At 35.0% G+C, this 23,853-nt stretch overlaps 2 protein-coding genes across 2 annotated transcripts; one reads left to right on the forward strand and one right to left on the reverse strand.

Moving 5' to 3' along the window:
* The first annotated feature begins 1,222 nt into the window (after positions 1-1,222).
* On the forward strand, positions 1,223-8,660 carry LOC125214918 (Glycosyl hydrolase family 38 protein). Its single transcript, XM_048116147.2, has 29 exons — positions 1,223-1,763; positions 1,829-1,912; positions 2,718-2,806; positions 2,893-3,067; positions 3,145-3,264; positions 3,354-3,437; positions 3,518-3,589; positions 3,700-3,813; positions 3,915-4,015; positions 4,105-4,198; positions 4,322-4,489; positions 4,599-4,688; positions 4,819-4,884; positions 4,958-5,014; positions 5,196-5,415; positions 5,559-5,689; positions 6,146-6,211; positions 6,292-6,351; positions 6,425-6,496; positions 6,646-6,693; positions 6,817-6,936; positions 7,044-7,109; positions 7,174-7,286; positions 7,356-7,443; positions 7,523-7,633; positions 7,711-7,806; positions 7,885-7,932; positions 8,029-8,097; positions 8,198-8,660. Exons 1-29 carry the CDS (start codon positions 1,578-1,580, stop codon positions 8,387-8,389), a joined length of 3,000 nt encoding a protein of 999 aa, XP_047972104.1. The 5' UTR covers positions 1,223-1,577; the 3' UTR covers positions 8,390-8,660.
* Positions 8,661-14,375: 5,715 nt separating this feature from the next.
* Positions 14,376-15,602, reverse strand: LOC125210658 (B3 domain-containing protein Os04g0386900-like). Its single transcript, XM_048110212.2, has 3 exons — positions 15,518-15,602; positions 15,023-15,160; positions 14,376-14,899 (listed from the first exon to the last, which is right to left on the reverse strand). Exons 1-3 carry the CDS (start codon positions 15,596-15,598, stop codon positions 14,582-14,584), a joined length of 537 nt encoding a protein of 178 aa, XP_047966169.1. The 5' UTR covers positions 15,599-15,602; the 3' UTR covers positions 14,376-14,581.
* Between the last annotated feature and the right edge of the window lie 8,251 nt (positions 15,603-23,853).

Consider the following 23,853-nt stretch of genomic DNA (forward strand, 5'->3'; position numbering starts at 1 on the left):
AATAAAATACAGATTTTTCCAATATGTGTTATTTTTATGACACAAAGGGAGTAGATGCAATGGTTATTTGTGTGATACTATGAAATCTGGAAGATTCCTTATCCTATCTCAATTATGAAGCTTAATACTCCTTCCGTTCTTGAAACTTTATCATTTATTTTTATTTTTGTCCGTTCCAAAAAATTTATCATCTTTCACTTTTACTATTTTTGGTAAAAAACTTCATATTCAACTAACTCATTCTCGTCTACATTGTGTATAAGAATAAGATTTACATTTCACTAATTTTTTTAATTCATTTTTTATTATACTCCCTCCGTCCCACTTTAAGAGTCCCGATTGAGTCGGGCACATATTTAATAAAAAAGTATTTAGTGTGTAATAAATAAATATTGTAGTGGATGTTGGGACCCACTTTTAGTCGAGTGTCCAATAAATAAATGTTTTAGTGGATGTTGGGACTCACTTTAACATTTTTTTATTAGTTGTAGTGGATGTTGGGATCCACTTTTAACACTTTGTGGGCATTTTTTTATTAATTTATCTCAACCGGGACTCCTAAAGCGGGACGCCCAAAATTGATCAACCGGGACTCCTAAAGCGGGATGGAGGGAGTATTTCTTAAAATTCATAGTGGACCAAATGGTGACAAAGTATTAGAAACCATTCAAGAGGTCTACTTTTCGTATTCGGTAATAAATTTCTTTCTATTCTATCCTCATTAAAATTTTCAATTACTATATTTTTTCTGAATATTTATTTTGCCTAACAACTCTTCCTTAGGAATGTAGACATGACGGTAGGAGTATATGTAATGCCGACAACGTTTCATATGTGGTGATATAGTTGGGCTCAACTCAATTTCATGCGATGAGACAAGTCTTAAATGCGTCTGACTTGGCATTGTATTTAACTTTACTAGTATTAATTAATTGCTCATTCACTGAAAAAAGAAAAGAAAAGAAAAGAAGAGTCAAATTAGTATTTTGGGAATATATTTGGAAAATGTAAACAACGAAGATACTTTAAACATGAAGTTTTGGTGCGAGGTTGTGGTGACTACTAAGAAAAGTAGAAATTGGAGGCCGGAAATATTATTACTTTCCTATGAAAATCTGTTCTTGGATAAATATTGGGCACGACAAAACTGAGTTGGATAGTGGAGAAAACGATATGAAATTGCATTCCATGTAAAAAGAAGATAAACACCAGAATAGTGTAGTGAAGTGGAATGACATCTCTCAAAATAAAAGTGCTCTCTTTTTATTTGTTGTCACTCTCTTCTAGTTCTAGTTGTAGTAGCCCTCACCCCACCCTATTGCTTGCTCTAAATATCCTTTAATCTGTAGGAGTGAAGTATGGTATGGTAAATATATATAACTACCAAAGAAAGCAGCTTCTAACTACACTCCAAAAACCGGCCTCGGATTGCCAGATTTAATCATATTTCCAAATTACATAGCCGGCACCTACATTAATTCAAACAAGACAAGAAAGAAACAATGATTGTCTCCCCCCTTTTCTTGCCTAGTTACTCTCACACCCCTTCAAAGGTCAAATCTTGATTGATTTCGGAGATGGGTTTGTCAGCTTTACTATGCATTTTGGCTGTTTTGTGTTGGAATGGAGTTGAAGGGTACGATACTGGGAGTGGTGTTGTTGATGGGAAATTGAATGTGCACTTGGTTGCTCACTCCCACGATGATGTGGGCTGGCTCAAGACAATCGATCAGTACTACGTTGGCTCCAACAACTCTATTCAGGTGGTTCTTGTTTTTTACTTAAAGGGGCTGTTTTGGTTGGTTCTCACTTTGTTGTGTTGGTGCAGGGTGCGTGCGTGGAGAATGTTCTGGACTCGGTTGTTGTCTCTTTGCTTCGTGATCCTAATAGGAAGTTCATTTTTGCTGAGATGGTACCTTCCTTTCTTCTTGATGATGATTTTTAAGCATGTTTGATCTATTTCTACACTTTCTCATGTTCATATTTGCTGATATTATGCAGAAAAATTTACTTCAGAATGGTGTCTTCTCTACTTTTGTTGTTTTACTCTTTTTGAGGCATAGTTAGATGTGCCTAAATACCGGACTTTCACCAAATTCTTGTTGTGCACATGAACAAAATATTATTCCTACAAATACACGAACTTTTTTTTTTTTTTTTTTTTTTTCTTTTTTGCATATGGCGATTTCTGCTGGATATATGCCAAACTGCCAAATATTAATACCAGTGCAATTAGTTGAAGTGGCATAGACATTCAACTACAACAATCAGTATATCGACTATAAGTCATGTAGACATCTTGGGCCGTTGGGCGTCCACCTCAACATTAATTTGGTGATAATTGACAACCTTGTGAAAAAACAAAACAATTGTAAGTTTGTGTATTTGGAAGCATAATTTTTTAGTTCACATGCAAAACCGGAAATATGGTGAAAGTTCGGGATTTAACCGCAATTACCCATATTTTACAAAAATGAGACTAGAATAGTACCATCTCTGATTATTGTTGGCTTTTTAAAGAAAGTTTCTTCTTCAAGTTTGATGACTTGTATTTCCATGCCACTGTTTATGTAGCTGTGATAGTGAAATTCGTATAACTTGCTGTGCCTAAATTGTCTACCTATTTAATCATATTTAGATATAATAAGAACAGATACAGCTTCTCAAAGTATAACAAAATGGATGTTAACTTGTCTCTACCATGGATTTCTAAATAGGCATTTTTCACTAGATGGTGGGGAGAGCAAAGCCCAGAAATTCAACAAGTAGTAAGAAAGTTGGTCGATGCAGGCCAGTTGGAATTCGTGTATGGTCATTGCTTTCAACCTGATAATATATTTCACACTTACTTCTCTGAGTTGACATGGCGACTTCAACTCCCCGTCTCTGCAGGAACGGAGGATGGTGCATGCATGATGAAGCAACTACTCATTATATCGACATGATTGACCAAACAACTCTAGGCCATCAGTTGATAAAGAGTCAATTTAATACAACTCCTCGTGCTGGATGGCAGATCGATCCCTTTGGGCACTCTGCAGTGCAAGGTTACCTTCTAGGGGCTGAGGTACACGAGCTTTAACGGTTGAGATTTATATTCTGCCTTATTCTGATTTACTAATCATCACTGTGTGCATCATGTAGCTAGGATTCGACTCTATTCATTTTGCTCGAATTGATTACCAAGATAGAGCAAAACGCAAGGGAGATAAATCTCTTGAAGTCATATGGCAGGCTTCAAGGACATTTGGGTCCTCTTCTCAGGTTAGAAAAGAAACCAGTTCTCAACTAGATTGTGTGTCTGTTCATCTGCTCACTGTTGTCACCTTCGACATTTGTTCTCTTTCTTGCAGATATTTGCAAATGCATTTCCTCGTCATTATAGTGCACCTGATGGTTTCAATTTTGAAGTCAGCAATTCCTTTGATCCTGTCCAGGTTCTGTGACCAAGAATCCACAGTTAATACCAATTCTCTATTGCATTTTGGTTTAAAGTTATCGTATTGCTGAACTGCAGGATAATCATCTCCTGTTTGACTTTAATGTCGAGCAACGTGTTAATGATTTCATTGCTGCTGCCATGACTCAGGTTAAAATCCATTTTACTGTTATAATCACCAAAACTAAAGAGTCTGGAGCAAAAAAAACACACACGGCTGAAGTGATATTGAGACGTGCTAATATTGCTTTGATGCACAGGCTAATGTTACTAGAACTAATCATATTATGTGGACTATGGGAGATGACTTCCAGTATCAATATGCTGAGTCTTGGTTCAAGCAGATGGACAAACTCATACATTATGTGAATAAGGTTGTTATTTTTTCTATTTATTGAGATTGTCTATGTTTATTCACAATAAAAATGTTAAATTTTCATCCGTCCGTTGAAAGTAACTAAACTTACTGAAACAGGATGGTCGGGTTAATGCATTATATTCCACGCCATCCATATACACAGATGCGAAAAAAGCTGCCAACCAAGCATGGCCTCTCAAACTCGATGATTATTTCCCGTGAGCACTGCTAAACTTAGTTTAGGTTCTTCAACAACTATTCTGTTTGATTTGATAAATGAAACTAATTAAGTATGTTTGTTTAATAGATATGCAGACAGCGCCAATGCCTACTGGACTGGCTTTTTCACAAGTCGCCCAGCCCTCAAACGATACATCCGTTTGTCGAGCGGATTTTATATGGTTGTTAGATTAATTGGATTCAGTATAAAAGAATAAAGCAAGTAGCATAAATGGAGTAAAAAACTTCTCGTTTCATCTCTTTTACAAGCAATTATGAAGTATGTTTAGTTTATGAATTTATAGGCAGCGCGTCAACTTGAATTTCTGGCGGGAAAGAGATCACATGGTGCTAATACGGACAGCTTAGGTGATGCTTTAGGTATTGCACAGCACCATGATGCTGTTACTGGTACTGCTAAACAACATACCACGAACGACTATGCAAAACGTTTAGCTATTGGATCCTCAGAGGTCCGTTTTTATGGATCTTTGTTCCATTACCACAGTGACCATCTCTCCTTGCAGAATTATCTATGTAATTTTCATCTCATAAATTATGTTATTATGGTTAATTGTACAGGCAGCAGCTGTGGTAAATTCAGCTTTGTCGTGTCTGATTGATTCAAAGTCGAATGGAAACTGCACTGCATCTACTTTGAAATTTAACCAGGTTGGTTGGACTTCAACCGTTTGGAACTTGCTTTCCTTTGCAAAATTCTGCATTGAATTTCACTGTCGATATCTGGGGTTAATGGTGGCTATTCAATCCTCATTCGATCTAATGTTTCCCTCTCTTACAGTGCCAGTTACTGAACATAAGTTACTGTCCATCAACAGAAGACGATGTTCCCAATGGGAAGAGTTTGGTAACAATTTATTTCCTGTTTATTCACCAATCCGTACATCTATAGAAATAAGTGATTTTACCATGTATATCAGGTTATTGTCGCATACAATTCACTCGGATGGGGCCGTACTGATATTATCAGGATCCCGGTGAGTTATGATGACATGTTTCTTCTCTCAAATCTCTTCTGTTATTGTCATAGTCTAGAGTTATAATCTTGAAAAGCTGCACTGTAATGTTTCTCTGATGACTTGTCCATCTTCTCTACACTATGCAGTATCTTCGAGATCTTTTCTTATCTCTGCAATTTAATTAACTTGCACTTTACAGGTTAATGATCATAATCTTGTTGTCAAAGACTCATCAGGGAATGTTGTTAAGTCTCAATACATAGAAATGGATAGTGTGACAGATGAACTGAGAAAATTCTATCTTAAGGCATATCTTGGGATTTCGGACACTAGTGCTGCCAAATATTGGCTCGTCTTTCCGGCATCTGTGCCACCTTTGGGCTGGAACACTTACTTCATCTCTAAAGGGACTCAAAAGGGTAATATTCACAGGTTTCGAGCTAGAATTCTGTTTATCACTATTCACTGCTGGTTGATGCGCTTCTCTATACTCGTATCCTTTTTTCAGAAGTTTGAGATACACATCTGTTTCTGAAGATTTCTTTGTATTTCAATGACACAGGAAGGAGGCGAAAATTTTCTACCAGGGACGTTGCACAGAATGAAACTATTGAAATTGGACCAGGAAACTTGAAACTGTCATTTTCCACCACATCGGGGCAACTTACGCGCATTTTCAATTCTAAAACAGGAGTAAGATCTGTTCTTGTTATTCGGAGTAGTATTATTTTTTACATTAGTCTTGGTTCTGCAGTTAAGCAGATTTGAGCAATGATCCTGATCATAGTAAACTAACGAGAAAAACAGGGGAAAAGGAGGAAAATAGGTTTCATTACTTGCTTCGTAATTCTTAACCAGCAAAAACACAATCTCTAGCTTTCAATGTTCAATCTATTTGTTTCTTCATCGTATTCTTAACCAGCAAAAACACAATCTCTAGCTTTCAATGTTCAATCTATTTGTTTCTTCATCGTATTCTTAACCAGCAAAAACACAATCTCTAGCTTTCAATGTTCAATCTATTTGTTTCTTCATCGTATTCTTAACCAGCAAAAACACAATCTCTAGCTTTCAATGTTCAATCTATTTGTTTCTTCATCGTGATTCCTAAAGAATGTTTGCTTTTGCACCTGGTTGTGTTTGTACCAGGTCGATATACCTGTGCAACAAAGCTATCTGTGGTATGCTTCGAGTCCGGGAGAAGCTGATCCTCAGGTATATTATTTGCTCGATAACTAGAATGTCACAGATTATCGATCACGATTTTTAATAATGAATCATATCAAATCTTGTAGGCTTCTGGTGCTTACATTTTCCGTCCCACTGGATCACTTCCTTCGGTTGTCTCTAGATCAGTGAGTGATCACTTCTGTTGGCTTAACTTTATATTTTTTGGAGAAAATCTAATGTGGGTTTGCTGCTTTTTAGGTTCCGTTGAAGATCATTAGAGGGCCACTAGTTGATGAAGTTCATCAGCAATTTAACTCGTGGATCTACCAGGTATAGTATATCTAACATTTCCTTTGCACACTTGGAAGCATTATGTGTTTCTTTACGATCTAGTCGCACGTGCCTTCATTTGATAAACACCCGTCTTTATTCAGTTTGCTCTTAGATTTCGTGGTGCTCATTTTCTTCTTATTTTTCAGATCATTAGAGTCTACAAAGACAAAGATCATGCTGAATTTGAATTTACAGTGAGTGATACGTGTCTCTACTGTGTGTTTGTTGGTCTAGTTTTTCGTATATGATGGCATGGAGTTATTGATGCTTTCCCTTCTTCTTTTTTTCTCTAATTGTGCATCACTCCACAATTATAGGTTGGCCCAATCCCCACAGATGATAGTATCGGGAAAGAGGTTATCACGAGATTATCTGCTAATATGGCCACTGATCAAGTGTTCTATACCGATTCCAATGGCAGAGACTTTCTAAAACGCGTTCGTCTTCTACTTTTTTCCCGTTGCACTTCACTGACACAGCTTAGTTTATCTGTTTTGGTCTTTGGAATGTTGACGTACCGTTATTTCGCCCTCTGAAATTCCAGGTTAGAGATTACAGAGCCGACTGGCCTCTCACAGTTACTCAACCTGTTGCGGGCAATTATTATCCAGTAAGTTTCTCAATCTAATTCATTGTAACGCCTGTTACATAGATTGATCATTATTTGATTACAGATAAATCTTGGGATCTTCGTGGAGGATAAGAAATCAGAATTGTCAGTCCTTGTTGATCGGGCCACGGGAGGATCCAGCATCAGTGATGGAGAAATCGAGTTGATGCTGCATAGGTATAAATAAAATGCGAACTATTATTTTTTCTCGTTTTAGCAGCATTTCTGATCTATGCTATCTATCAGGCGCATTCTCAAAGATGATTCGAGAGGAGTAGGCGAACCCCTTGATGAAATTGTGTGTATCAACAACAATACATGTGAAGGACTCACGGTAAAACTCATTTCTTAAAATCTGCTCATCTTATGAGAGGATGGACTGATGAAACGTTTTGTGTTGTCGTCATCTTTAGGTTCGAGGAAACTATTATGTCAGCGTGGACAAGCTTGGATCTGGAGCACGTTGGAGGCGAAGAGCAGGCCAGGAGATCTATTCGCCACTTGTGTTAGCCTTTTCACACGAGGTTAGTAGTATTTATTTGTGGATGGAAAGGTGTAAAAACTTGAGAGTTTTTTAACAATGCTGCTATGCACGTTGCAGGAGTCGGAGAAATGGAGCTCGTCTTATCAGGTGGATGGAAGTTCCATGGCATCAAACTACAGTTTGCCTTTGAACGTTGCACTGATTACTCTCCAGGTGATCGATTATAGCCCTCATCGAGTTGTATGCTAGATTTGTTTGGTCTGATCATGTTGGATATGGTGATTGATTCAGGAGATGGGAGACGGAAGTGTCCTCCTCCGTTTGGGAAATCTGTATGAGGTGAAGCCGGGCCACTCAATACCGAGAAATTGGAAGTAAAAGCTTTGAAAATTTTCTAAATCATTTTCTCTATTCATGCCATTATGTTTGTTGTAGGCTGGTGAAGATCCTGACTACTCAAAAGTTGCCAAGGTTGAGCTAAAGAAAATGTTTAGTGGCAAAACGGTAATTTCGCACCACCTCAAATCATGATTCTTAGCATCATAAACCTCTATAAAGCATACATGTATGGAGTTTATCATTTATGCTATTGGTATTTATGTAGATAACAAAGATCAAGGAAACGAGCTTAACAGCGAATCAAGACAAGTCGGAGATGAAGAGGACGACATGGCAAGTGGAAGGCACGGAACAGAATGAGGCTGCTGCTCCGACTAGAGGTGCTTCGGTGGATGCAGCTACTCTTGTTGTCGAAGTTGCTCCTATGGAGATCCGGACCTTCATCTTAACCTTCTGAAACGAGACGACACGACAAACAAGTTGATTATGATAATGGAAAGCAGCATTTGCTCCTTTGCTTGAACTTCTTAAATAACACCAGCTGCTGTCATTTCTTCCCAGCTGAACAAATGAAAAAACAAAAAAAGAATCAGCAAAAAATAAAGGGGAAGGAGTTGTTGCAGCACTGGTTTTTCATCTGTAATTTGAAACACTCTTGTTTGGTGTTAGTCTTGAACTTGCATTTTGCATATATATTGATTTTAGCTGTTTTGGGTTGGTTTTCTAAATTTGGAATATTAATTTGGAGTAAAATTATAATGTACTATATCAAGATTTCCAAATGGGTAAGGGTAAGAGTAAGAATCTCATGTATTCAATTTATGCATATAGAGTTTAGTTGTGCTGAGCGACATATTTAAGCGCATGTCGTGATCGTGGAGCCTAGGCTTTGTTACTCCCTTTGTCCTAACTAAGATTGAGACAAAACTTCTGGAAATGAAGATTAATAATAAATTATGTTAAAAATTAGAAAAAATGAATAAAATAAGAGAGATAAAGAGAGAATAAAATTGATGATGAAATAAAGTAAGAGTGATTGGATGTTTTGTTTTATTGTTAAAAAAAGGAAATTACTTAATTTAAATGGGACATCCCAAAAGGAATACGACTCAACTTAGTTGGGACGGAGGTAGTATTTGTCTTTTTTACTTGAATAACTTCACTTTCTCTGAAAATTTGGTTCAGATATTCAGTTTTCAGTTTTTTTTTTCTTTTTAATGTATTTTCTTAGTGTTATGTTGAAAATGTGAACGATCAACTATATATTCCTCAAGTCACAAATGACTGAAAGCGAGAAATTGGAATGAAATTTAAATTAATAGATGATGCGTTTGAATTCTACAATCGGTATGCTCATGAAGCTGGTTTTAATATAAGATATAGCAATAACAGAAAGAATAAGATGACAAACGAAGTTGTTTGTAAACTATTTGTATGCTTTAAAACTGGTTAAACTGATGAAGCTCGTTCAAAAAATCAAGCACCGACTGATGGTTGATTAGGGTAAGAGATCATGGTGAAGTTAGAATTGATTGTAAGACAAAAATTTTCATTGTCAAGTAACAAACTGGATCTGACTGGAGTGTTAGCGTCTTTATGGAAGGTCATAATCATGGACTTTCTATTCCTTCAAAGGTCCATTTACTCTGATCACACCGTAGTGTTTCTGCTGTGAAGAGAGTGTTGACTCAACAATTTTCAAAAGCTGATATACCAACCCGTCAACAATTGCAACTACTGGAGATGGAGTTGGGGGGGGGGGGGGGGCAAAGTGTAGGTTGCACAGAAAGAGATATTAGGAATTTAGAGAGAGAATTAAGGGATGAACGAACGGGGATCGATGTCGAAACTCAGATAGAATTCTTTACTTTTGAAAAGGAAAATAATTCATCATTTTTCTGAAAAGGAGAATAATTCATCATTTCTCACGACCAACGGCCGTCAATACCAAATGGGTGGTCGACGTTCCTGAAGACGCTTAACATGCCACAATATCCCAACCGGATTCTTTTTGCGCAAGTCAAAATGTGGCTCGGGAAGATGTCGAAAGAGCGTTTGGGGTTCTTCAAGCCTGATTTACCATTGTGAAGGCCCCTATTCGGATGTGGTACGTAAACAATCGTGTTGACATCTTGTATGCGTGTTTGCACAACCTGATAATAGGATACGAAAGACCGAATTCGGCAAACTAGTTCGACGAAGATAACCCCAAAAGCTCAACCGCCATCATTGCGCGAGAGGATAGAAAAGAGAATATCGATGCACAACACCAACGCCCACTTCCAACTACAAGAATATCTAATTCTACATAGTTGGGCAAAATTCGACAATGAGAAGTCAGTTCGATAAATTGTTTATCGCTTTTATTTTTATTTTTAGGATTTAAACTATGCAATTTTAAATTTTTAGAATTTTAATTATGTAGTCCCTTCGTTCCACAGTAGTAGAGTCATACTCCATCCGTTCGTTGTTAGTTGAGTCACTTCTTTTCGACGCGGAGATTAAGAATTGTGTGTTAAGTGGATTGTGAATTAAGTAAGAGAAAATAAAGTAAGAGAGATGAAGAGAGAATAAAGTACAAAAGAGTGTTATTTTTTGCCAAAAACAAAAATGACTCAATTATCTTGGAAGTTCCAAAAAGAGAAAAATGACCCAATTAACAAGGAACTAATGGAGTATCATTTTCTGCATTCGTTTTGGAAAAATGATAAGAAATAGTTATAGTGAATAAAGAGTAAAGTAAGAAAGAGAATAATATAGAGAAGACTCTTATCTACATTAAATTTTTTTTTTACTTTACTCTTCCTCTACCTTCAACTATTTATAGTAATATCATTTTTTTTCTTAAACGAGTGCAGAAAATTAAATGAGTCTACCACTGTGGTACGGGGGGAGTTATTTTTTTAGGAATTTGTAATGTCACTTTCGGATTTTTTAATGATGTTTTATTATTAATGAAATGTTTTAAGTAATTGTACTTTTTAAATTAGAGAGTGAACTACATAAATGGTATCCGATCTTTCACTTTCACACATAAATGATACTTGATCTTTATTTTATATCGTTTTTGGTACCTATAAATTACATTTTTGGTATCTGATGCGATTTTCACCACAAAATGCCCTCTAAAAAAATATATTTTCCCATTTGTGTCTAGAGGATATTTTGGACATACACAAAACTTGTACCAAAAGTGATATTATAATATCTTCTCTCATTCTCCTCCCTCTTTATACTATTATTAATCAATATTAATATTATTATTTTGATGTTAAATTAACAATTAATTTAATTTTTATTATCATTCCAATAGGGTCCTCTTATATTACTTATACCATCATAATTCAAAATTAAGACCAAATCTACACCCTTAGATTTTAAAATAAATGGATGAGATTAAATCTCATGAATTTCAATAAATAGTAGATAAAATATCAACAAAGGGGTAAGATCGTCATTTAGTTAACATATTATAATTTTCGTGGTTTTTTTTATATTAACATAGTGCATTACAAATATCAACACAGTGACATGAAAATCTCAACACAAGTACCAGAAAATATCGACACAGTTTTATTGATATTGTACATGCATTATATTGAGATTGTTTGATGCATTTATTGATAAAAATTATTTTTTTTATCAAATTTCACCATTCTAACGTCGTCGGAACATATGCAAATCCTTATGAAATTATCTTTAATTTGATATAATTTTTGAGAAAAAATAATTTAAATCGGGAGAGTTACGTAAATTCAAAGTTTTGAGATGATTTTTACGAGAGAGAAAGTAGTTAGTTTTAAGTACTCCCTCCGTCCCGGCTAAGATGACACATTTCTTGGCCGACATAGGATTTTAGGAGTTGTTGGTTAAAGTGTTTAATTGGAGAAAGAAAAGAGGGGTGTAAGTATTAAAATAGAAAGAGAAAGAAAGATGAATATATTAATATGAGTGAGAAAAAAGTGGTTGAGTGTATTAATTGGAGAGAGAAAGTTCCCGAAAAAGGAAATGTGTCATCTTAGTTGGGACAAACTATCAAGGAAAATGTGTCATCTTAAGCGGGACGGGGGGAGTACTATATTTATTTTATGAATTGACTAATACCTTTTGAATTTATTTAATATTATTTAAATTTATAGTATAATCTACTTGACATTATTTCAACCACTAGATCTCCCCATCTAATGGTTAGGAATTGATCTCAATTTTGGATTACTATTTAGTTAGTAATTGATCACCACCCATTCAAAATTTCAAATATACTTATAATTATATTTAATTATTATAATATTGTTGTTATAATACTAAAAACTATTATTAATTATTAAATAAATATAGTATAATTATTTAAATTATGAATCATATAATATTATATCATAATAATAATAATTATTATTATTTTATATTAAATTAATAACTAATCAATATAGTCTTAATAAAAATTTAAAATCGTGAATTATATTCATAATGATATAAAGAGTTGAATAATTTTAGTTAGGTATTTAAACCCTAAAATGAGTACTCCCTCCATCCGCCATTAGGAGCCTCATTTCTTGGCGGCCCGGGTTTTAGAAAATGTTAAGAAAAGTGGATGGAAAAAAGTTAGTGGAATAGGGGGTCCCACTTGTATATATTAGTTTTAAATGAAATGTGAGTGAAATGAGTTAGTGGAAGGTGAGACCTTATTCCCATTTATGGTAAAAGTGAACCGAGACTCCTATTCGCAGACGGGGAGAGTATAAAATAATTTAATAAAAATTATTCAATTGATTTAATTACTTTAAATAATTAATTTAATTAGGTGTTTTGTTCTTGATTTATATTATGAATGCAATTAGATGTATGCATAAAACACTAAAATGAAAGAAGAATAAGAAGAGAAAAGAAAAAAGAGGAAACATAAACTAAGGAGAAAAAAGAAAGAAGAAAGGAAGATAAAATACTAAAAAGAAAGAAGAAACTAAACAAGAAAAAAGAAATAAGAAAGGAAGAAAAAAAAATATCACATGTTTGGTGGTACTTCCTCCGTTCCATAGTAATGGAGACGTTTCTTGCACGGAGATTAAGAAAAATTGTGTTAGGTGAGTTAAGTAAAGAGAGAATATAGTGGAAAATGAAAAAGGTAGAGAGATGAAGAGAGAAAAAAAATAAGAGAAAGTAAAATAGGTGTGGAAAAATGTGTTGACTTTTACTAGAAAGGGAAATGACTCTATTACTATGGAACATACCAAAATGGCTAAATGACTCTATTACTATGAAACGGAGTGAGTACTATTTAATTGAGATTTTCAAAAATATCATTCTTAACCAAAAAATCACATGTTTGGTACTCCCTCCGTCCCAAGGAAGATGACCCCTTTCTTGGGCGGCACAGGATTTTATGCAAATTTATTTTGTGTGTTGAGAGGAGAGAGTAAAGTAAGAGAGAAGGAATAAAGTAGAGATAAATGTGTTTACATTTTAAGTAATGAGTCGACAAACTAAAAAGGAAAGTGGGTCATCTTCAATGAGACGGAGGGAGTATTATTTAATTGAGATTTCCAAAAATATCATCCTTAACCAAAAAATCACATGTTTGGTGCCTAGAGTTATTTTTGTCCACGGCCATGGGATACCAAAAACGATATTTATGTGCGAAAGTAAGAGATCAAGTACTACTATTTATGTAGTTCACTGGTGGAATAGTTGGACCCATAAATAGTAATGGAAGGAATGGATTGTTGTGAGTGTTGTGCCTTAGTTTAGAACACAACATAAATTACGAATAAAAATCGTATCGAGCCATGAATAGTTAAGAGCATGCTCTACGTGGAGAGCAAGCTGATGCTCTATAGAGTGAATGAAGTGGATAAAATTAACATCCTTTACGTGATTTTCAATCTCTCATTGTACAATATTTGAATATTGTACTTCTTACGTGTTTATCTCTCATTGTACGATATTTGAATATTGTACTTCTTACGTATATCTAAACAATAGTCTCTTTTTTACATTCTAATACATCCACAAAGTGAAAAATCAGAAAATGACCAAATGACCCTCGTCACTTGCTATGATTGTAGTCTTGTAGATAAAATTTCATTCAAATAGTCCGCACTTGTATAATCCACAATCTAAATATGACTGACCCGGAATCTCTACCATTATTCTAGACTATCACAACTTCATAATACTGGTAATATGACAATACTTCTTACCTTATTTAACAAATAGTATGATTGGATTATGGAATATCAGAATACTTCTTATATTCCGAAATACTAACATTCTTGTTTTTACTTATATTTTAGTATGTTCATTAAAATAAAAAATAATAATAAATCATTGCATAGCATTTGGTCATTACCGCATATGAAATGTCAGTCTGATTAACTTGCATCCGATAAACTCCAAATCAAAATCAAAATCAAAATCAAAATGTCAATCTATTAATCTGCGTCCGGTAAACAAAAAGTCAAAATATGATTACCTCTCGATGAGTTTATCCGATGGGCATCTCTATTATTAGTTACCAATGATGATACATGCACATTAAATCCACCTTCCACAAGGCACATGACATATTAATCTAAGTAACAGTCGTTCCATAACTTAAGTAAGCAGAGTTGAAAACAGAGTAGACTACAATCTAATGGTGAAAATACCAGAGTTAAAGCTCGATAGCTGTCTCCGGTGTCTTGCCCCGGGATTGAATCTTGGACAGCAGCGCAGGCGGCAGATCCATGGTGTTCCTGATGATGACAACGTCGAGTCTGAGAATCTGAGCGCTCGACTCCATCACCTCAAAGACGCAAGCATCTCCCTCTTTCAGATTGTTATCATTCACGAATCTTTTCCAAACACCACTCTCAAACCTCGGCCGCTTGTCGCCTCCAAGATACATCATCTGCCATTGCTTATCACCGTGCCTCAGAACCAAAGGCACCGTCACACCAGGAAGTTTGGGAAGAATGTGCTTTTGTGGACGCTGTTAGCCACCAAAATCAAGGAATTCTCATATGTGATATTGTACTAATACTCAAATTAAATAAAATGCACCATTTAGTACTAAACTTTCAGAGGTTGTAATGAAAAACACGAGTATGTGTACCAGATGATGAGGGGAGGTGACATTTGTCTTTGACAGAATAACATCAAAGAAATCCTTATTCCCTGAGAGAGAACACCCAATTCCAACTCCAACACCATCGTCACCACCACCTCTTTTTCCTTCATTCATTCCACACACCTAAACAAACATCTATGAATGAACAACAATTGAACAAGAGTACAAGTAACGGTGGAAACTAACAATATTGAACAATGTACAAAAATATTCCAATTTCCTTTTTTTTTTAGTTAGCTACTTATTTTTCTGAGTCCCAACTACTTATTTTCATCTCTCTGCTTTTGCTACTATGTGAATATAGGGTTGAACCCTTCTCACATTTTCGACAGAATATAGGCGAAATAAAATGAAAATAAAAGGAGAGAGACGTGTATAGCGGCAAAATCATGTGATCCATCCTTCAAAACTATAATCTCGACTAGAATTTTCATAATAAAAATTGGATTGTAATTTTCATCAAGTGTTAGTTAGTGTTACCTCCTTTGAAGGGGCAGACATCTTGTGCTGTGAGATTACTGCACCAAGAAGAAAGAGAGAAATGTTAATTCTCAATCTCATCGTAGTGAATATGTAAAGGGAGTGTGTCATAGCAGTGAAAAAAATCTTTCCAAATCCACATTAGAATAGGTGGTGGCCCACATACTTCCAACCCAATGTGATTGGACGTCAGCTGGTTGGAAAAGCGATTGGATGTCAGCTGGTCAATTGGTAGTCCCCGTAAAATCTAAAATGAAAACAACTCTATCTTTACTTTTTTATCTCTCTTACTACTCTCTTTATTAACTCACAAAACATCATTACATAACCGTGCAGATTCCCAAATATTTCATTTTAAGTGGGACGGAGGGAGTAACTAACTTAGTTGGGACATCCCAAAAAGGAATACGACTCAACTTAGTTGGGACGAAGGGAGTAGTATATTTCTATTAGAAAGAAAATACTCCCTCCGTCGTAAATTATTGTCCCACTTTGACTTGGTACGAGTTTTAAAAAATGTAATGAAAAGTGAGTTGAAAAAGTTAGTAGAATGTGAGTTCTACTTTTATATACTCCCTCCGTCCTAAATAGATGACACACTTGGGGAATGACACGGGATTTTAGTTGATGTTATTTTGTGTGTTAGGTGGATAGAGAAAGTAGTATATTTATATTAATATGAGATGGAGCTTTTTCCAAGAAAGGAAATATGACATCTTTTGTGGGACAAACTAAAAAGGAGACATCTATTATGGGACGGAAGGAGTATTAGTTTTATAATAAAATATGAGTAAAAATGAGTTAGTGGAATATGAGGTCTACTACCAAAAATGGTTAGAAGTGAAATGAGATAAATTTTGTGAGACGAAAGGAAATAAAAAAAATGAGACAAACTTTTAGAGACAAAGAGAGTAAACAATTCAAGAATCAATTACCGGAGTACTAGTATTTACTACTGTCTATAGTGTAGAAACATTATTAATGTATCTCATCCATCACTCTATTTAAAGGGAACCTATTCTCAGTCCCAACTAAAATAATAGTCCCAACTAAAATAATACAAGAAAGAATTTCCTAGACTATATATACCAAATTATATATAATGAGTTGGTACGTCTAACAAATAAATTTTGACAAGTGAAATTCTAAAAAAAGTCATATTCCAATTTGACATGAAAATTAATTGATATAAAAATCTAAATTTATTCACTATTTTAAAATAAGGAAATTTCTCAAAAAAAAAATTGAACCTTCCTATTATACAACTCCCAACTGCGGTTGTGTTTAATGTCCTTTTTTGCAATTTTAGTTTATTTTTAAAAAATTTAAAGATTTTACAAGCCATGAATAAAAACTGAATACAATTAATACTACCTAAATTCCATGTTAATTGAACCGTATTCCTTTTTTGACGTTCCAACGTAACAGAATCATTTTTATATTTGGCAAAAAGCAAAACACTCTCTCTCATACCTTAACCGCTCTCTTACTTCACTCTCTTATTTTATTATTTCCCTTACTTTATTATCTTCACTTCACATATTAAATACTTCAATTGTTCCACTCTAAGTAACACATTTTTTTCTTTTTTGAATGTCTCATCCTAAATGACACATTTCTAAATATAAAAACATCACTCTCTCTACGCTTTCCTCTTTCTTACTTTATTCTATTCACTTTACTTATAAAACAATACTACATAAAATCTCATTCTGAATTAGAAATGCTCCACTTAGAATGAGACGGAGGGAGTATCTATTTCTTAATCTTCGTGCTGGAAAAAAACACATCCATTAAAATGGGACAGAGCAGTACAAAAAAAGAGGTGTTTACCGAGCACCAAAGTGGTTGGCAAAAGGGGGAAAATGCTCGGTGTATCACACTTTACTGATCACTTTCCGAGCACGTTAGGTGGTTGGTATTTGCTTCGTCGGCATTTTTCTTTACATAATATCCGAGTGCTTGTTGGTGCTCGGCTACCTGGTCAACTAACCCAAGCACTGCAGTGGCGAGCACCTCCATGTGCTCGAAATACTACAAGCACCAATGGGTGCTCGGTATTTTCGAGAGGTGAGGTTTGGGTGTAGCGAGCACGGCCTCTGCTTCGAGCAGGTTGGCGAGCACATTTATGTGCATGGAATGCAGAGCACGTATTGGTGCTTGGTATTTTCGAGAGGTGAGATTTGGATTCAGCAAGCACGGTCTACTTCGAGCAAGTTCACGAGCACATCCATGTGCTCAGGAAGGAGGTTATTCTGGATTTTATGTCATATGTTATAATTTTAATTATTTAAAAAATTAAAAATGATTAAATATTAAAAAATAAACAAAGCCTAAATAACATTAAATAGATAAGATTGTTTATCAAAAATATATAGAGACAAGATTGTCTTACAAAGTTACACTAAACTACACATTTTTCATTTGTCCCATTTTTTCGTTACAAAGGCGCATCATTCGATCTTCCAATCTGTTGCTCCCTCTTAGCTGTTTCCTCTCGCATCTGTTGCTCTCTCTGAGCCGTTTCCTCACACACCAGTTCAATTTTCCTATCTGAATCAGCTTGCACCTTTTCAATTTGCGGCTGCATTTGATCACGATGTTCTTGATGAGTAAGTAGCCAATGGGAAGTATATGCTTGTTGCTTGCCCCGCGCTAGAAATTTGTTTTCTCTTTTTCACCTTCCCAAAAAGCTCCAAGAAGATGGCTTCATGATTCGGGTTCTCTATTCTTTAAGCCCGTTGTTCTTCAGCCCGTGCCATAACGCCATCCTTCCATTAAACAAACATGAAAAACATTCGAAATGTGCAACAACAAGGGGGAGAACCTCAGAAACAACAAACTCATTATAAAATATCAATTAAACTACATAGGAAAACAGTAAATAAAGCCAATTAGACCATTTTGTAGAACATTGTAAGGCTTCAGAATGAATATGATTCTGGTCTTTTGGATAACCTGAAATCATATCTGCTTAAACTCTCCATTCAACGCCAACACAATCTTGTTGCAACTGATTCACACACAACTATATTTATTAACACCAATCCAATCTCCTTGTTCATCCAAACACAATTACATATATGTATTAGTGGCCACACCAACTCAACAAAGTCCTCACAAATTCAGAAATAAATATCTTATTATCTAGTGTTGTTCAATGAGAGGATAGCACTAAAAAGAGATCAAGATTGGCTAGGGTGTAAACTGATGTTTTTTTGTTGGAAGGAGAGAAAACAAATCACTCAATAAACTAATTCTAGAACAGCAACATAGAAAGGTCACCAAGAAAAGTATAAAAGTAATATCATGTACTAATCCTTTACAGAGAAAGAAAGAGAATACATGTAATAGAATATTAAGGATGATGGAGAAGCGAGCTGAGTTAGAGAGTGAAAGAGTCCTAACAATGTAATGTCAAGGAAAGTAGAATTGAATAAAAAAATAAGAGAGACGTGCCATGTAATCTAAGGATGAGGAGGAGATATCTAAAACTAAACTGAAATAATTTCTATTTATAGGTGGAGAAGTTGGCTGCAACCATTTTTTTTTTAACAAGAAAAAAAAAAGTGTATATGCTTAGCGTGGTGAGAAAGCACTAGGTGAACTTGCATTGCATCTTCTTACTCTCATAAGCTTATGAGCTTGCAAGAATGGAGAATTTTGGACAACACACCAAAGGGTAGCGTATTTAATATGAAAAAGTGTTGGTATGCACACACTAAGTGGGACTATAAGCCAATTATGGCATGTTTGGTAGGGGTGATAACTCATCTAGGGATGGAAATCCATGAACAAAAATGAACATGGCCTTAGAATATATGCATCCTACACAAAATCCACAAGCCTCACTAACATATTCATATAGTGCATTCATATGGAAACCATGAAACTTATTCTCACAACTACACTTTTCAGGTACCGAAAACCTGAAATTGACTTGTCAAACAAGCTTAAACTGCTAGCGAGAAGGATCTAATGCAACATCCTTTTCAAGTTGCAGTATAAAGTATGAGAGCTGCAAGCTTCTCATACAACACAATTAGTCTAACTTTTCATAAAAAAACTCTTAAAACAATACTCACAGTATAGCATAAGACAAAACAAATTTAGATAATCACAAGCTACAATCCCAAATAAAATTTCAGAAATCAAGCCAAACATGTGAAAACACTTATTACAATTTGTTGAGTACTCTGCGAACACAACTCGCCTCGTGAATTACCGTTCCTTAGCATGTGGGTCTTTTGAAAAAAATCCATAAATTGAGGAAGTTTTCCGGTATTCTTTTTTGGCCCGAAAACAATTTTCAACATTAATTAAGTGTAAAAGATCATTTAAAAACAGTAAACAACTCAAACTAATGAAATACTCCCTACGTCCTACAAAAGATGTCACACTTTCCTTTTTAGTTTATCCCACAAAAGATGTCACATTTCCCGTTTTGGAAAAAGTTCTCTCTCACGTGATTATAAAAATTATATTCTCTCTCCATTTAATACACAAAACAAAACCTCTTAAAATCATGTGCCGTCCCACAAGTGTGACATCTTTTGTGGGACGGAGGGAGTACTATAATTTTTACCATTTTTGTTGTTGTCTCCGCAAATGATATATATCCATTACTATGTGTGTCGGGCGCAGTTTGAAACCCTTGCTTACGGTTTGCCGAGCACCTCTCGGAAGCTTCAATACTCGCATGTAAATTCCATCTTTTTTGGAAATTCGACCATTGGGCATCTATGTAAAAAGAAGGTTTTTTCGTCTTCTTTTTTATAATAGTGAAATCAATTTTGCACTTGCCAATAAAAGCCTCCTTGTACTTGTCTTGATCATAATCCTCAACGTTAGCTAATTTCTACAAAATAAGATATTAAAGATTGTAAGTAATCTTACCAAAAGGGGAGAGAAAAAGACATAGAGATAGAAAAAATATATATAATGCACAAGTTTACCTTAAATTCAGCCTAATACAGGTTAATGTATTCCTTGGTTGGAGTTTTCTGGCTGAATCCATTCGGGTCAACTCTCTGCTTGAAATTATACATAAATATGCTTGCCACAACACCGGAATGATGCAAGCTGCACGTCAATATATGGTTAGTTAACTCATAAAAATAATGATATAAGTGTAAAATTATCGAATCACTTACTATTTTCCCCTAAGATGTATGAATGGGCAGCCGCGTGCATCCTTTGTAGGTTCTTCTTCGTCTGACTCCTTCAGAGAGTTACTTGTTATATCATCCCCTTCTATATTATTTGTTGTAGATTCTCTTTCCTCATTATCCTATGGTGGATGATCACCGAAGAGTGAAGGATCATTTGAGCGTCCAACAGATGCTCCTCGAGCCATTTCTACACAATAGACAAAGCATTATGCTATCAAAATATACAAACATCTAAAGACACATATAAAGATATAAAGACAAGTTCCAAGAATCAAACTTTGAAAGTCTGGTATAAGCAATGAATATAGCAAGACAAAGAACATCTAAATCCAAGTAAATGTGCCCCTAACTTCTGTTTTCTTTTCCTACCCTTATTTTTTGTCCATCTTTTTCTGTTCCCAAAAACTAGATCCACTGATATGCATTAACTCCCAGTTGCTTTCATTATGCTGATGACAAAACCATCAGTAGCAAATTTTGGATTATCAGCCACCTTCCATCAGTGAATACCATAATGAGAATAGCTCAAGTCACCACTCAGTTTCAAATGAATAAAAACAACCTACTCCTCGTTTCCTTGATTATTTCTAGTCTAATGCTAATTTACACAATATCTAGATTTATTAATCAAAATAGCAGATAAACTGAGTTTGAATCAGTGTGATACAAACAGAGCAAATAGAGGGGTGTAGCTAACTTTTCACAAGACATTTCTAACTTTCAATGTGATCAAACAATAAAGAGTTTCTCAAACTAGTCTAAAAATATATCACCATGTGAGAAGCTAGTTCAAATGTCTAGAAACAGGGTTACCTTAAAGCTTGAGAGAAATAGGTGATGGAGAAAAGTCGCAGCGGAACGAGGAGAGTGACGAACAGTGGCAAAGAGCGGTGGAAATGCATCAGTTCACCGACCTGAAATGCAGCAGTTAATGAATAAATGTATTTATTACATTTTGCAGAAACTATTCAAACTAAAAGAAAGAGCAAAAGATAACAGAATGCATGACCAAGTTATGATGCATGGATGGTAAGTAAAGGATAATCCTGCAAATTGGACACCATCAAAAGATTTAACATCAACGCCAAAAAAGAATAACACACATACAAAGAGTAATATACTAATAATAAAAATTTAATTTCCATTAGATAAATATATGATGGAGAATAGTACAGCCAAAGTGGAAAATAGTAAGCTTAGACATCAGACAAACTGAATAAAGTGGTACAGAATTGAAGTCTTTAACAAATAATGCTTACAGATACTTTTGAAATTTAACATTTAGATGGAGAACATCCTCACTAATATTGTTTAGTTTCTAGAAAATTCTATATCATAAAAAATTCCATGAACTTCCACTTCATCTTCTTGGAAAGTTGTGTCTTCATCTGCTTCTTTTGTGATGGCATAGCTGGCATCATATTTCTTTGCTCGAACTTTCAACACTGCTCGCCAGTTGTCTTTTTTCTTGCTCGGAAAAGATACAAAGTAAATTTGAGATGTTTGTTGAGCTAAGACGAATGGATCATGTTTTGGATACTCCTTATGAATATCACTTCAACAATTTTGTACTTTGTATGAACAATTGTACTACCACGTGGGGGCGGAGCTGGATACTCCTTAAGGAAAACAAACTTACAGCTCAAATTCCTTCACTTGTGTAACTAATATGCAAGTTTGTGGCGATTTGTACTCCACTACTGTTTTCGTCCCTTCCCAGCACCACATCTGATAGCATACATGAAAATTCAAAGCAATTTATATCCAATTATAAATTATGTTCTTATTATTCATTGCCATCCTTCCTTGCCTCTTTTCTCTAACAAAATTTTTTGGTTAGTGGTGACCAAAAAACATGGATGCATGTTTGAGAGCGTTAGAGAAGGCGAAAGAGAATAAGCCAACTGCATAGCAGCAATCGAGGCAAAGCTCAACGAACGGGCAACCATTCGGAAATCACAATTTGACTTATTTCTTCAACAAATTTCTGCTTGGGGCAATGAGGAGATTATTCCCATTCCAACTGCCAAGGAAACAATGACTTCCGTTTATCTTCCACTCATGCAGTCACTGGAACAACACACTAGGTTTTGTCCTATCTGCCATCTTGTCCCTGGACTTAACTATGGCAGCACACTTGACTCCATACATCCAAGATGTTTTGCCGCCACAACCAACAAACCTACCTTTTTCCTTCCAACACTCTTTATTTTCTTAATTAACCTTTTGAGAGTCGCATAAATAAATCCTAAGGTTTGAGAGTGAGAACAAATCTTGAATTTATTAAAAGGAAGGTAATATACCATGAGGCCTCGTTAGAGGATTGGACTCGTAAGAGTATAGTCTTGTGTCCAATTTATATTAAAATTAAGTATCCCTCCATCTAAAAAAAATAGTCTCATTTGTGCGCTATTTGTAATGAGAAATTGGTAAAATAAGGGAAAAGAAGAAAAAATGGGTAAAGTGTGTGTGTGTGTGAGAGAGAGAGAGAGAGAGTTGAGTAAGAGGAGAAAAAAAGGTAGAGTATGAGAGAGAAACTTTCTATTTTTAGAAATGAGACTATTTTTTTGGACATCCCAAAATGGCAATATGAGACTATTTTTCGTGAACGGAGTGAGTATACATTATGTTCGTATTATTCGTTTGTAGTAAAGATTTGATTTTTTTCACTTGATTTACTCTTTAGTTGATGGAATTACTCCGGGGGTACTTGGTATGATGGAAGAGAACGAGGATGAAATGGACCGGAGATGGGAATGCATTCTTGTGGTCGGTAAGCGCAAGGAATACGAAGGCAATAGAATTGTTATTCTCTGATTGATTTCATTCATATGCTTGGGGATGAAATGGAGTGAAATATGAACATTACTTTGATTCTACCAAAAAATTTATTTATTCAAAAATATTTTGCCAAATATTTTGGGTCATATTATTCTGTGTAATATACGTAATGTGTGTCTACATATGCGGTGTATGTATGTGTTGATGTGTGTGTATATATGTGTTCGTGTGGTGTAGTGTGTGTACATGTGTATGAGATTTCATAGTTTAGTATACATTAGAATTTTGGATTTCATTGTAATACTCTACCAATTCCAATTAAGTACTATAAGAGCAAAGTTGTGATAAGTGGAACTCTGGGATAGATAATATCTAGGATATTAT

The sequence above is a fragment of the Salvia hispanica genome, chromosome 3 (genome assembly GCF_029641045.1).
Source record: "Salvia hispanica isolate PSC_SH4W2 chromosome 3, Shi_PSC_v1, whole genome shotgun sequence".
NCBI classification, from domain to species: domain Eukaryota; kingdom Viridiplantae; phylum Streptophyta; class Magnoliopsida; order Lamiales; family Lamiaceae; genus Salvia; species Salvia hispanica.